Source organism: Cucurbita pepo, chromosome 8 (genome assembly GCF_057944985.1).
Source record: "Cucurbita pepo subsp. pepo isolate OVF chromosome 8, ASM5794498v1, whole genome shotgun sequence".
In the NCBI taxonomy this organism is placed as follows: Eukaryota; Viridiplantae; Streptophyta; class Magnoliopsida; order Cucurbitales; family Cucurbitaceae; genus Cucurbita; species Cucurbita pepo.
The window spans coordinates 8,475,113-8,489,912 of NC_141805.1; the positions used below are offsets into that span (position 1 = coordinate 8,475,113).

Consider the following 14,800-nt stretch of genomic DNA (forward strand, 5'->3'; position numbering starts at 1 on the left):
CCTTGAAGTTTGTTTCTTTGAACATTTTTGTATCTTTTCATTATTTTATTGAGAAGTTCGTATCTTGTTCAAAAAATATATATTTAAGGACAAGGGTATTGATGCTTTTGACCCCTTTTGCTTCATCCTCAGATATCTCTCACTTTTCAAATTCTTCTATAATTTCCTTTTTCTTGTTTCATTTCAATTGGAGACATTTGAATATCTTGTCTTTGGGTGATGGGAGATACCTTATCCTTCTCTATCGATTATTTCATACATGGAATTTCCTATATAAACAAGAATACTTTGGTGTATGAATGGAATGTATGATAGCCCCATCTAAGAAACGTAATGAGGCTATCCCATCCCAAGAAACTTAATGTGGCTAAGGTGGGTGGTTTAGACTTATGCTTATTTGTGGTTTTGGATTAGGTGTTTAACTATCTTATCATCAGCTCAAGAAAGTTTTGTTTTTACAAAGTGTGTATATTCGTTTCTAATTTATCTAATAAAAGCTATTGATTGCTTTAATAAATCTGTTCATTACATTTGGTTTTGTGCAATGTGACCATCCTCAAGCTAAACTATTTTTTCTTACCAGATAGTCATTCTGATGAAAATAGAGGGATATTGTAATATTGTTCATCATCTAGATTAATTTATAAATGTCAAAGTATTGATTATTTTTTATATGCTATTGTATTATATATTGTTTTAAATAAATCCAATCAATTTCTTTTCTTGTTGAAAAGTGAGAGTAGTTATTTATTGTACAAGAGGTTAAGTATTTTCTTATCGATGTGCTATTGAAGTTTTTTCTGGTTTCTTTGAAAGGAGAAATTATAAATTCAACTCATTAGAATTTTTTGTGTGATCTTGTACAGCTCTTGGCCACTACATAAGTTTCTTTTAATTCAATCTCTTTTCTTGTTGAAAAGTGAGAGTAGTTATTTATTGTACAAGAGGTTAAGTATTTTCTTATCGATGTGCTATTGAAGTTTTTTCTGGTTTCTTTGAAAGGAGAAATTATAAATTCAAGGAGAAATTATAAATTCAACTCATTAGAATTTTTTGTGTGATCTTGTACAGCTCTTGGCCACTACATAAGTTTCTTTTAATTACTCTATTTTTACTTGTAAAAAAAACTCTATTTATACCATCTACTTAGATTGGAGGGCTTTTGTTGGACCCTTCCAGCTTTGGAATTGGAACTCTTTCGTTTGTTCTTTGCCTATTTTTAATGGATTCCTCTTGTTTCTAATAACTATAATAATAATAAAAAAAAATCAAGATCATTTAAAAATTTTAAACGTGAGTGGTTGCCTCAGTATTGTTTCTAACTACCAATGTTTTCTGGCAGATGTCCTTGTTACTACAAGATCCGATCTCTACTAATTTTGACAGCTTCACTAGTGGCTTTCATCAGAACCAAATCAAAATGTCTGGCGAAATCTTTAGTTGGATATCAATCTTATGGGTTCGGGGATTCCACCATGAAAATCCTTTAGGTACCACCAATCTGTTCATTAGTTATTAATTGGATGGGTGGGAAAACTGGAACTCAGATGTCATGCATCTTTTTGGATTAAAATTTTATGTGTTTTGTTCGATGAATTATGTCATTCCTTATTGTTTAATGCAGTTAGATGCTTGATCATGCAGTCCTTTTTAGCCATTTACTGGAAGAAACATGTACCCTGTTTAAAGTCATTGCCAGAATCTTTTATTATTGGACCTTTCATTGAAGCACTCAATGATCCTGTGCAGCACAAAGATTTCGGTCAGTCCATATTATATTGATGCCATCTGGGCTATCTTCATGTTTTAAGTGAGCTGGAGCCTGTTATGTTGAAACAAAGGATTCTTGTTCCATCTAAATAAATAGTTTGCTCACGACATTGTCCACATAAATAGAAATCTTGTTCGCAATTGGATGGGCAGTAATTTTGTGGTGGATGAAAATGGGGATGTTCAAATTTCCTAGTAATTATTTTAATGGTATGTAGACTGCAGCATTATGGCCCCAATTGATATAATGACGTATATATTTGTTCAGGTGTAAAAGGAGTTTACTCATCCAAGACAATTGAAGGTGCAGCTCATTTTATATGTCAATATGCAAATATTCTTGATGCAGGGTATGTATAATATTCTTTTCGGTTGGTAAGAGTTACTTTGTGGCAGAGTTGTTTTGAGGGAACTGACTATCACAAAACATCGATTAAAAGGCTCAGTACAAAAGGAACCAACTTCATAACACAAAACTTTGTTTGCATGTTTATACCATTTTTCCTCTATCAAGAATCATTTCGTGGTATTTCGTAGCAGTTGTCCTTTCGTATTTGAAAGCTCTCCTTTTCTATTATTTGTGCCTGTTGTCTGATAGGGAAACAAAGAGCGTGACTCTTCTATCTCTGATAGGCGAGTTCCCTTTTATTCGAGGGAGAAGGAATGTTCTTGTACGACAATTTTTCTTGTAGTTCCCTCTTAAGTGTCTTGTTGAAGCAAAAAAACCTTGATTTAGGGAATATTTGTGTAATCCCATTAAATAAGGGAAGGAGTTAATCTTATCTATATTTTTACCTAGTAATTAGAGAATTACTTAGATTTATCTTATCTTATCTTATTACCTATTATCTAGGGATTTATTTAGATTACCTAGTATCTAGGGAATTTAGGTTATCTATGGATTTAGATGTAGTTAGCCTTTGTCCAAAGGGACATGTATTTAGTTAATCTTATCTATATTATTATCTAGTAAGATGGTTACATTCTTTGTTTTTTCTAGGAGTAGTGGAGAGATGAGTTAGAGTTTCTTCTCCACTCGGCTTTTCGTCTAAGGGGGGACATTTTTGTGGCAAGTTAGTGTATGTGCTTTTTTGTGGAGCCTTTTGAGTGAGGAGCAATAGAATCTTAAGTTGATTTAGGGATTCAAATGATGTTAGATCCTTTGTAAGGATCTATGCTTCTCTCCAAGCTTCAGCGTAAAGCTTTCTTGTAATTATTTTTCAATCTTATTTTACTTGATTGGAGCCATTTTTTATAGTTTGGCTTCCTTTTTGTGGGCATAATTTTTTTTTTTTATATGGCTTTATATTCTTTCATTTTCTCATATTGAAAGTTTAACATTTTGTTAAAAAAGAAGATAGTACGAGGCTTAGATTCGGGAATCCTTGATTAAAAGTAGATCCCTTATAGGGATTTTATCCCCATTTTGTTCGTCTTATGCATGATTTTGTTAGATAGAGGGAATGATGGTTTTGTTAGATAGTGGTGACAACTTTGATGGTTGATAGTAATTGAAGGTGGTGACAAAGGGTATTAAGTTTCTGTCAACATTCCACATGTTCTTAGGTTCAACATCGGTATAGTAGGTGTATCAATATTCCATTATATGATAAAAAAAATTGACAAAATATATATATAAAAAAGAGTAAAATAACAGTAATGATAGTTCTTTTCATGACTTTTCTAGCAATATCCATTAATATCAACATTTTACCGTTATTTCTATCGACATTTCCATAACACTCAGACTTAGACATTTTTTGTTAACTCAAAATTTAAAATCATGGTGGCAAATGGTTTTGATGGTTTTAACTAAGGAGGCCGAAGAACTCAGAAGATGGGGTGACTTTGAGTTTTGGTGAGTGGTACCATTGTCGAAGGTGTCCAAAGTTGAAAGAGGCTTCAACAATACGTGAGTGGCGTCGGCAAAAATATGACGATTTGGGGAGGATTAACAAGCTCAAGTTATAACTAAAGAAATAATAAGAAGAAAAAGAAGAAGGAAATGTGAGGAGATGGGGTTGCAAAGTACGTAGGGTCAGACGATGATAATACGAGACAGATTTAGGGATGGGGTGGGTACAGTGTCGGATGAAGTATCGATGTAATTAAGTTTATAGTAACCCATCAGCTTTAGTTATAGAATCGGTTGAAGTATTGGTGGTTTATCTTACTCCAATTCCTCTTTAGTTGTGTATCGTAAGAAATGATTCCCAACTGTGTTATAGACTCAGATAATGAATCGATTTTGAGTTTGTAGCTTGGGAATTGACTGTCAGCCCATTTGCAATTATAAGCAGAATGTTTATGAAATTATTGTACCAACAGGAAAACAGGCTACAAACAATGATTTCTATCTACATCACATTCAGGTTTTCATAATTTTTATGCTTTGATCAAGGTCAGTGGTCATCTTTGATATACTGTGAAAACCTTTTCATGGAACACCATGGGTTTGGGGGATAGATCCAAGAAAGTTATCTGAAGATTTTTTGCAAAGCATATGTGCTGGCAGTAATGATTCAAGATTTCAATTTGTCATCAGTAGCTCAAAAGCTTGTAAAACCTTTATGGGTTTTAAAGGTATTAATTGGGTTCATGCGGTATCCTTTGGCCATTTGGGAGGTTCCCTAATTTCGTGGATTGAAAGCAAGGTGAGCTTGGAGTTGGATCGGTTTGTCTCTATTTTCTTTTGGAAAGGCAAAGAAGGTGGAAAGATATCTCATTTTGTGCGCTGGAATTCAGTATCTAAATCACAGTTTGTTGATGTCTTGGGATTCGTTCTCCTTTTGATTGGCATAAGACCAGAAATCATGGTTCTACTTTAAGATTCCCTTGGTTGACCTTTTCCAGAATCTGGAAGCATTTTGAGCTCTTTTCTTTCAGCAAGTTAGTTTTGGTTTTCTGGGATATACATATCGGCTTTTGAGTCATTGCTTTTAGTACACTTTTAAAGGATGGGGTGGATAGAAAGGAACCAACGATTGTTTTAAGCCAAGTTTCTTCCTTGACTTGTTTATTTTGAATCTGCCAAGCTGAAGTCTTCCTCATGGTGTTCTCTCTCCAAGCCTGTTGCTTAGATTTCGTTATTTGTTTTTATTTTATTTTGGCATGCTTTTATTTTTCCTTCGTAATCTTTTTCTTTATACTTTCTTGTTTTTTATTACTCCCACGTGGAGTTCGCATCTTTTGAGCCATTTTTTTATAATGAAAAAGTTTTGTATCTCCTTGAAAAAGGATAGATCCCACCTAAAACTAGGACGAGTCAGAGAGACAAACAAAGTTGTCATAATTAATGGTAACTTTTAAATTCAAGTAAATTTTTTATCAAAATTATAAGTTAATGTTTGCATTCAGACCAAATCCTAATAACAGACGTTGTATTCTATTTTGAAAAATTCCTCATGATAATCACCATTTGTTTGGGTATTTTTGTCACCAAGTTTGTTTAGAGATTTGATGTGATTGTTTACATGTTTTATATTCAATATAAATGTAGGACGAGAGTGGTATTTTTGCAGCAGCTCACATCGTTGGCCAGGAAGAAATCACTTGGTCGAGTTGGGTTGATCAGCCTATCTGAATGCATTGCTTCAGCTGCTTCAGTATTTGGACTCGGCAACAATAGTGAAGGAGAGTGCTTTGATGGTTCTTCACTGTCAGCCCAAGGAGATTTGATAGATTATTCTCTGGGGTGCAAAATGGAATTGCTTGATGATCTGAGATTTGTGGTTGAGAACAGCAAACAACACTTCAATCCTAGTTATCGCATTCAAGGTTTATGGTTATTTCATATGGTTAAATTGTCATTCATGTTTTTCCTTAATGGTTGAAAATTGAAACTCAAATCCGTAGATAGTCAAAGAGTGAATAACCATTTCACATTCATGGGTGTTAGTTTGTGCAAAAGCTCTGGAGGCTGCTGCTTCTGTCTTATGTACATCGGACTTGGCTTTTGAGGCTGTTCTGCATTTTATTTCAGCACTACCACGAGAGGCTACTGACTATGGAGGTGAGAGATAATTTCTTCACTTTATGCTTACATCTCTTCTGCCTAATTTCTTGTACCCATTCTTACTGTTATTCAGTGCTTCCTGTGATATTTGCTAGAACCAAACGTGTATGGTAAAATATGTTATGTTATATGACTTCCTTTTTGGGTTTATATCCTTGTATACATTATTGCTTTTAAATTGAGCTTGCATTTATATGATAAAATCAAACATATATGGTAAAGTCAGTAGTTTTATGTGCATTTCCTTGTTCATCTCAGTGTTGAGGACACTATAATTGTCTTTCATCTGCTTTTTGTGGCGTATTCTTATCTCTGCCTCTTTCTTTTCTAGGTTGCTTAAGGGGAAAAATGCAAAATTGGCTCTTAGGGTGTGGTAAGAAGTGCTGTAGTGGCAGTTGCTGCAGTACTGAGACAAAGTTTATGAAGAGTCTTATTGAGTTTCCTAAAAGATTTACTAGTCATAATCATTCATCCGATGCTTCTGTTACTTACGATGATGAAGAGTTGGAAGCATGGGAATCTGAGGCAAAACGATGGGCAAGAGTGGTTTTCCTTGCAGTCAAGGAGGAACATCATTTAATACCTATACTGACGGTTCATCATTAATTTCTTTTTTCTATTATCTTTATAATGAATGAGTTTACTTTTGAGATACATTTCTTAGGAACGTAGACATATAATACCTTCAATGGAGAATAGGAAACCACTTGTTAATTGCGATGAGAAATTTATTCTAGAAGATCTAAAATAAAGATATACATATTGTTATTATTATTATTATTATTATTATTATTTATAGTAAATGGAGAAAATTTGAGTTTATAATGATATGCCTGGACTGGCTTCATTTTTTGTTTTTTCTTTATAAGAAAGCTTAGAATATGTTTATAACTGACAAAAAGGAAAAAACTGCCTTGGGGCCAGGGGAAGAGGGATACCTCTCCCCAGAACAACTAAAAGAAAGTTTTCCAATTGTATCATGAAACCACTTTTATTACAAAAGAATTTTGTGTCTAAAATACCACCAAATATTTGCAACCGTTCTTTGCTTTTTTTTGTGGACAATTTTAATAACAAAATTCATTGTAAATTCTTTTTCAGTCTAGTTGGAAGTAAATCTCATCTTCATAACTATGGTTAAACTTTGTGTTTTAAGATAATATGACAGTGTTACCATACTGAATTACATTACTAGATGTTAGATTATCGTAAAAATATTGAGAGAGAGAGAAGGAAATCTGATCCTTTGATGGTGCCTTATATATCCTCCTTTCTTGAAGTTGTATTTGCCTCTCGTAATTTCTGCTTTGTACTTGTTCACTAGGCTTGCCTTTCACTGTTCTGCCCAGAGGCTCCTGTCTGTGTGCACCTGCTCATTGTTTTGTACTTACATTTCCTTTGTTGGATGAAAGTTTTGATGTCATCTGTATTATCTTGTGTAGTTTATTCTCAACCGTGGTGTAAATATTTGCAAACAGAAGAGTGATGTGGAAGGTATACGTGTGAAGTTTCTAATACTTATCATGAGCTTGGTTCAAGAACTTCAATTAGTTGAGGAGAAAATTTCTCATTGCAACTTCAAATATGAATCCAAGGATGAGTTTACCTTGTCTCAGCCAAGTGACTGTCGGAGTTATGCAGAACCAACTATCTTGATCCAAAAACTTCCCAACCTTTTTTCGTCTCTACAGGTATTGGAAGTCAGTTGCACTTATCTCAAGGGGTTTCCTTTGGGAGTTTGTATCTTTGAACACTTCCCTTTTCATTAATCAATAAGACTTTGTTTCTTGTTCAAAAATACCTCCGAGGTTTTCCTTTTATGGAGCAAAACCTACTAATTACTACATGTATGTACTTTTTGGCTTTCAGGTAGAGTTGGTTTCTTTTGCTGCCGTGTCTTGTTCCATATTCTGGTCCGAAGTCAAGTCAGATGAGACAATTTTACCAGGTTCTGTGAAAGGGAAACTTGGAGGCCCCAGTCAACGTCGGTTACCATCCTCTATTGCTACTTCCGTTCTGCTAGCTGTATGATCTTCAATTCGCTTTAGCTCTTAAGTTGTGGATTTTATCCTTTCTATTGATGTGGCTATCAGAATCTAATAAATAAGATTACAGGGTCTAGAGGCCTGGACATGCATGATGCAGTTACTTGATTATTGGGTCTACACCATTTCCATTTATGTGGACTTTGAACAAGAAAAAAACTTTTCATTGAATAAATGAATTTATGATACTAATATATTTCTTTATCTGAGCTTAAACTTAGTTCTTTAGAGTTCTTGTAGACTTTTTACACATGAAATCGTTTGTATTCCTCTATAAATTATTGTACACTGATTAATACGGGCCTAGCTTTGATGGAGAGGATTTTGTTAGGTATCTAACCCCTATAATCTGTAATCATGTAGAAAAACACAAACAACTGATATATTTATAGTTCTTCAATATACAGTGGGGTTGCAGCCGATTGTATTACCAAGATTAAGAAACACAAGGAAAAATACATCCAAAACACTAGCTGTTTCAGAGAGGTGGAGATCCATCCTCTAGACACAACTGTCCACAAAATTCCACACTCCCAACAAAACACCAAAATCCCTACTAAAACCCGTCCCACCTTGACCGTGCAACAGATGCACAATCCCTTACGGTCCCGTTCTAACTACATCTCCTTACTTTCCCTTTTGCCACTTTCTCTGATATGCATGCATAATGGGAGGTCCCCCGGGTCAAAAATACACCTTGTCCTCTAGGTGGAAATCTGAAAACAGTCATTTTATGAAATTCGTCTCTTCCCATGTAGCATCACACTGTTGCTATCCTTTCCACTGCACAAGCCACTCTTCCTAGTGTAAATCTGTGTTCCAATAAGTTAAGTACATCCATGGGGTCTACACTCCACTCAAAGCCATCTGTTCATCTTGTGCCATTTTTCTGTCAAGTCTTGGAAGGAGCTCTTCGCCTCCTGCCGTTGGTCTACTGCCTTTCCTAATGAGATCAACAACCTCCTTATTTATGTTTTCATTGGACATCCTTTTTTCCAACGATTAAAGTCTTATGGATGCATATCATTTGGGCTTGCTTAATTATCACTTGGAATGAAAGGACAACCGTCTTTGCAATGAAAAGGAAAGTTGTTTTGATCGTTTCTTTGAATAAATTATCTTTCTTGCTACGTCCTGGTGCAAATATTCTTCATTTTATAGTTCTTACTGTCTCTCTACACATTTGACCAATTGAAATCCCTTTTTAACTCCTTTGGATTTGGGTTTTGTCCTTCGTTTGTAATTTCATACATCAATCAAATTTGTTTCTGATAAAAAAAGACCTAGGGTGCTAGGTCCTCACAACATTTTTGGGACAACAATTTCCGTCAGTAGGGCCTAATCTTCAAGTACACCATATCCCCCACTTCAAATAATATTCTCGTTTTTTACGAACTGCATACTTCTTCATTCTATCTTGTGCAACTCAGAGGTGTGCGATTAAGACCAACAAGGCCAAATCATGATCAATTAACTGTTGTTCCAGTGAGTAGTTAGTCATCTTCATGTCCTCATATGAGATCATGATATTAAAAGTAGTGTTAGTTGATACATGATACGTAGTATTGTACCAATATTCCACTCAAAGAATCCATTGTTCCCACTTCTTGGGTTGTTCCCCACAAAGCAACGTAAGTAAGTTTCTTGCATTTATTAACCTTCTATTTCCCGTCTGGCTGATGATGAAATGCCATGCTCTTCTTTAACCATGATTGGCCATTATCACTCTGGTTCTTTATGATTTTTTCAACTATAGACCCTAGAAGCCTTCTCTAAGTAGCCTGCTTGGTAATTTCTTGCAGCACAGTGCACATATTGATGTTCTTCTTTTCGTCATAGGGATGAAGAACACGGTTCCCAGGAGGCAACCAAAAAAGAAGATGCCTAAATAAAAACGTATATGATTTGTCAAAGAAGCAACAGTTGGCGATCCGATTAATTTGCTCTGGCATTCAGTTCTTAGGTGTCCACATTTTCACCGTTGATACAAACAAGTTATTTACTTCTCTTGTAGTTCGCTGTTTCCTTTTTCTCGGATTTACTTTGACTTCATTGTTATCTTCTGATTAGCTATTATTCAAGTTGAGCTGCTGGATAATAGGTCTTTGTACTTGTGCTCCGGAGAAAAGAATTGGACTTCAATTGTTTGAATTAAGTTGGAGCTTCTTTCTGGGATAAAAAAAATGTGTTCCTTGTATTAAAAAGTTCATTCCAGAATGATTGAAGAAAATATTGCCCCGATCCAACACTATGGAGTAAGGGAACCGAGGAAGCGTTGCAATCTGATGAATAGTGCAACTACTTCTTTAGTTGAGAATGGATGTTTAGGAGTAAGGAAATGCCCATACATAATCGGAAGGCCCTCAATGAAATCCATAGTTCTGTCCTCCCAAACTCTATCCAGAGCTAGCAGTGGTTGTAATAACCCAGCAGAATACACAGATCCTGCCTTATTATGTTGACATACTGAGCATTTCTCAACATTGGCCTTCATGTTCTCCAAAATAACTCTCATGCGAGATTCTTGTAGGTACACAAAAATCCAGAATGCCCTCCCATTGCTGAATCATGAAAAGTAACGTAGAATAGTGGGAATGAGTGATTTTATCACCATTCTTCCTTTATATAACAATCGACCTTGCTGTACAGAATATTTAAAGTGGTTTTGGGATCAAGCTAAAACTCTTCCACAATTTTCTTTAATTTGGCTTCATTTATATTTTCTTGCTGCAGTATGTTCACATATATGATACTTGGTATGGTAATAGCCAACAACTCAGCTCCATGGGATATTTGAGATAGGGCGTCTGCTGCTTTTTTCAACTGATTAGAGTTATATTTGATCTTAAAATCATATCCCAACAATGTAGATAGCCATTTTTGGTACTCTAGGTTGAATCTCTCTTTGCTCCAGAAGATGCTTGAAGGCTCGTTGATCAGTTAATACTGTGAACTTTTATCCCAATAGATAATGTCCACTTTCTAACTGCCAAAACGATTGCCTTGAGATCTCTCTCATAAATGGATTCAACTCGAGCCTTGTAGATTAAGCTTGATTGAAAAGCGTAATGGGTCTTTGCTTCTGCGATAAAATAGTTCCTACTCCCTCTTTCCCCATTTTTCTCCCCAACTTTTTGCTCCTATGAAACTGAAATAAAGGAACTTACTGCCGTTCAGTGGGGAAGTTGGTTTGTGGCTATTATTCTTTATTTAATAATCTTGAAATGTCATACAATATAGTTTATGTTCATTATTGCTTCATTCCCTTCCTTTTTATTTGGGAGAGTATTAAATTTTATTTACTTTACTGGTTTCAAAATTTGTTAGATTATACTGATGAATGTTTGTACCCTTCCTTTGTATGAATGGACAGGTAACATCAGTGAAGGCTGTTGCATCTGTCTTGTCATGTTGCAGACAGTTTAGAATCCCTTATTCAAATAATTCTGGTATCGAATTTTTATTGATGTTTTTGTCGAAGACTGTTTCATCTCCAGTTTATCACTCAGAGGTATAACGACAATTTCATGGTTTTTTTCTTGTTCAGTAAGATGCTAAGTTTTTTTTTCCTATTTATATTATGATGAAAAACTTAAAAATGTCTGTTCTTGTAGAAAACCTTGTATCATTACAAAAGTTTCATGTTGATCTTTTAGTACTTTGCACATTTTCAGTATAAAATCGTTTTCGTATCTGGAAAGAAAAACAAAAGCGTAAACCTTATACTTAATTCAATTACTCAAATGTAGAATGGAGCAGAAATATGTCTTGCAGCATACGAAGCGCTAGCCTCTGTTCTCCAAGTGCTCGTGTTAGAGTTTTCTTCTGAGGCTTTAAGATTTCTACACGATGGAAGTACAATCCTTAATCAAGGAGTAGAAGGAAGACCATTGTTGGACTCTCTTGTTCTTACTTTTCATCAGCATGTAAATGGTATACTTGATGCGGGCGTTTTGGTTCGATCTAGAAGGGCAGTTCTACTGAAGTGGAAGGTGGTTTTTTAACCTCTGCATTTGTCTATCCTTTATATGTGTTTCTATATTAACTATTTTACTAACCTAAAAATGTTAGTAATAGTACTTGTAAATTTTCTATTTTAGAATCAAAATGATTTAATATGACATTTTTGGAAAGGAATTGTATATAAAAGATGAACATCTCGTAAACTACTCAAAGGGATTCCAATCTAACAAAATCAAACCAAGATCATTAAAAGAAAATCTCCGATAGGAATCACACACAGACCCTAGAGTTCTAAAAAGATAAAAATAGCTAAGAGTTCCAGTCAATATCGACTGAATAAGAGTAAGCCCTCACCTTTCGAGAAGAAAACCTTCCTCCAATGAAACAAATGCCTCTGATTCTTATCCAAAACCGGGTTCCAAAACGCAATACTCCTCGAGTTTCCACCCACTGAAAGTAAGAGAATGGAAACTAACCCACCTCACAACCAACCATAGAGGCCCAAGATCGGAGCTTAGAAGGCAATAATCAATACCAAAGATGGAACTCTTGCCTCCGTTAACTTTTAACCCAGACATGGCTTCAAAGGGCCATTAAGGTTAACAAAATAGTTCTCTTGCCCCGATCCAAAAAATAGGGTATAATCTGCTAACTGCAAATGAGACAAGTGGACGGGCTCAAACACCATCTTAAACCCCTCAACCACCTCTGTCTTCACTATGAGTGGCACAATATTACTTCAAACATCCACCACAAAAAAAAAAAAAAAAAAAAAAAAAAAAAAAAAAAAAAAAAAGCAGAAAGGTTGAGAGAGGGCCTCCTTGCCTAAGCTCCCTAGAAGCAAAATTCTCGCCATGGGCTTCCCATTAAAAAAAAAAGGAAGAGAAATTTGCCTTGCCTCCTAGCTATAGAGGCCCCTTGAGAATTAGAAATGGTCATAGGAAGTTTTCTTGGCCTAACCGCCAAGGTTTTAGCAATGATCTTTTATGAACTTGTGACGAAACTAATGGGCCTAAAATCCTTCACCTTGTTAGCAAGCATTGTCTTTCTTAGGACTTAGGCATACTCACTCATACTTGGTTCGATAATACCCCTCTTAAAAATTTCCATAAAAACTTTCACCAATTCCTCCTCGACACAATCCCAATTATCCTGATAGAATGGCATAGTGAACTCATCCGGTCTAGGAGACTTATTCCTATCAAAGCCAAAGACACCTTACGTATCTCCTCTAAGGCAAAAGAGGCTTCTAACTTGTGCTTTTCCCTAACTAGGATAGGACACCAGACAAGGCCCTCCAAGAAGGGTCTAGGTACCCAACCAGGGCCATATAATTTGGAGAAAAAGGAGGTACTCTCTTCCTCAATTTCTCTATCCTCCCTCACCACACCATCATCTTCACTAAAAACTTAGTCAAATTCTTGTTCCTCCTTCCCTTCGCCACATTATGGAAGTAGGAGGAATTTTCATCCCCCTTTTCGCCCACTTCACCTTCGCTTTCTGTCTCATGCTATTATCCCCCCTCTCCTTCAAGTGCAACTCTCCCTTTTGAGTAGCTCTCTCCTCCGTCATATCCCTAGGCAAAACCCCTTCCTCCTCGAACTGATCTACCACCTTTACCATTTCCACAATCTTAGCTCTTCACCTCTTAACATCACCAAAAATCGTAATATTCAAATACTTCAAGATGCCCTAAATTGTACCAAACTTCTTAATAAAATGAAGTCTTCCCACTTACCAACAATTCTCACACTTCATCAAGATTAAAAAGACTCCTTGAAGTTAGGATGAATTGACCACATATTCTCAAACCTGAATAGGCTTGGCCCTACAACACTCACCATTGGTTTAATATGACATTGTACCATAATAGTTAAGTCAAATTGACTTTATATGAACAACTTTCAGGTAATGTCAAATAGCAAACTGCTTCTATCCTTGAATGAATCAAGCTTGGTTTCTTACCATTTGTTTTTGTACTCAGTCTTTGTGGTCTCATACCGTTCCAGACTTATACTTCTTAATTTCATGTGTTCATGTAATGATGATTGAATCATTGTGGGACTTAGACTGATCTGCATGTCTTATGCAGTGGCTTTGCCTAGAGTCTCTTTTATCAATTCCCTATCGTGCTGTTCAAAGTGGACTCAATTTAGTGGATAATAACTCTTTTTTGTCTGAGGCAACTCTTCTACAGATATTTAGTGATCTTGTTGAGAGGTAAGATCTGAAATTTGCTTCCTGTCATCAATAGTATTGAGTGCATAGATAACCATACTGGGTGCTCCTGTTGTTTTATATTTTTTGCCGGGAAATAGTGTAATGAACAAATTCGTCAGTTTCTGTTTACCAAATGTTGCTTGTGTTCTATAGTTATTTATTCTCAGTCATTAGCAAATTATAGCAATGAGAGTTGCGGTTGTCAAAATTATATTTACCTTTTGTCAAATCCTGGTTTCTATCTCAATTAGTTGCTGAATTGCTTCATCTTGCTCGAGAAGATATTCACTTTTCTATTCAGCACTAACCTGCATGGATTCTGTTGAATTTCAAAATGTATTTGAACACTCATAATTCTTCAAAATGCATTTCTCATTTCAAAAAGATTAGAGGCGAAATTAGTTAGGGGTCGTTTGGTTTGAGGTTTTGTTAAAATACTTGGGAATAGGATGTCTGGAAATCAAAGATAACTGTGTTTCGTATTGCATGAGAATGCTTTCGGAATTTCATATGTTTGGTTCTACAATTACATCCAACAATTTTATTACATGAGTGAATTTTAGATAATTAATTGTTGTTAGTTTACTTTTATTAAGCCCAGTTATTTAAATAGTTTTAACCAATTAAATTTTAATTCATTAATAACTATATTTAAAACAATATGCATTAAATTTTAGGTTTTGAGTTTATTTATCAATCAATCTTAATAATTATTCTCAAATAATTGAATATAAACGTGTAATCTTAAATAATTAGTACAATAATCAAATTGAAGAATTAATTATAC

The 14,800-nt window shown here is 35.1% G+C and overlaps 1 protein-coding gene across 4 annotated transcripts in view; it reads left to right on the top strand.

Annotated features, from left to right (window-relative positions):
* The window catches only part of LOC111800369 (tRNA/rRNA methyltransferase (SpoU) family protein), a 40,606-nt gene that overhangs the window by 4,019 nt on the left and 21,787 nt on the right, over positions 1–14,800 (top strand). For all 4 annotated transcript variants that reach the window (XM_023684025.2, XM_023684024.2, XM_023684026.2 and 1 more), the window contains exons 7-17: positions 1,343–1,490; positions 1,625–1,762; positions 2,039–2,120; positions 5,270–5,547; positions 5,669–5,782; positions 6,117–6,379; positions 7,228–7,476; positions 7,655–7,810; positions 11,204–11,341; positions 11,580–11,822; positions 13,886–14,013. In XM_023684025.2, coding sequence (XP_023539793.2) covers positions 1,343–1,490; positions 1,625–1,762; positions 2,039–2,120; positions 5,270–5,547; positions 5,669–5,782; positions 6,117–6,379; positions 7,228–7,476; positions 7,655–7,810; positions 11,204–11,341; positions 11,580–11,822; positions 13,886–14,013 — 1,937 coding nt within the window. The remainder of the gene's footprint in view (positions 1–1,342; positions 1,491–1,624; positions 1,763–2,038; positions 2,121–5,269; positions 5,548–5,668; positions 5,783–6,116; positions 6,380–7,227; positions 7,477–7,654; positions 7,811–11,203; positions 11,342–11,579; positions 11,823–13,885; positions 14,014–14,800) is intronic.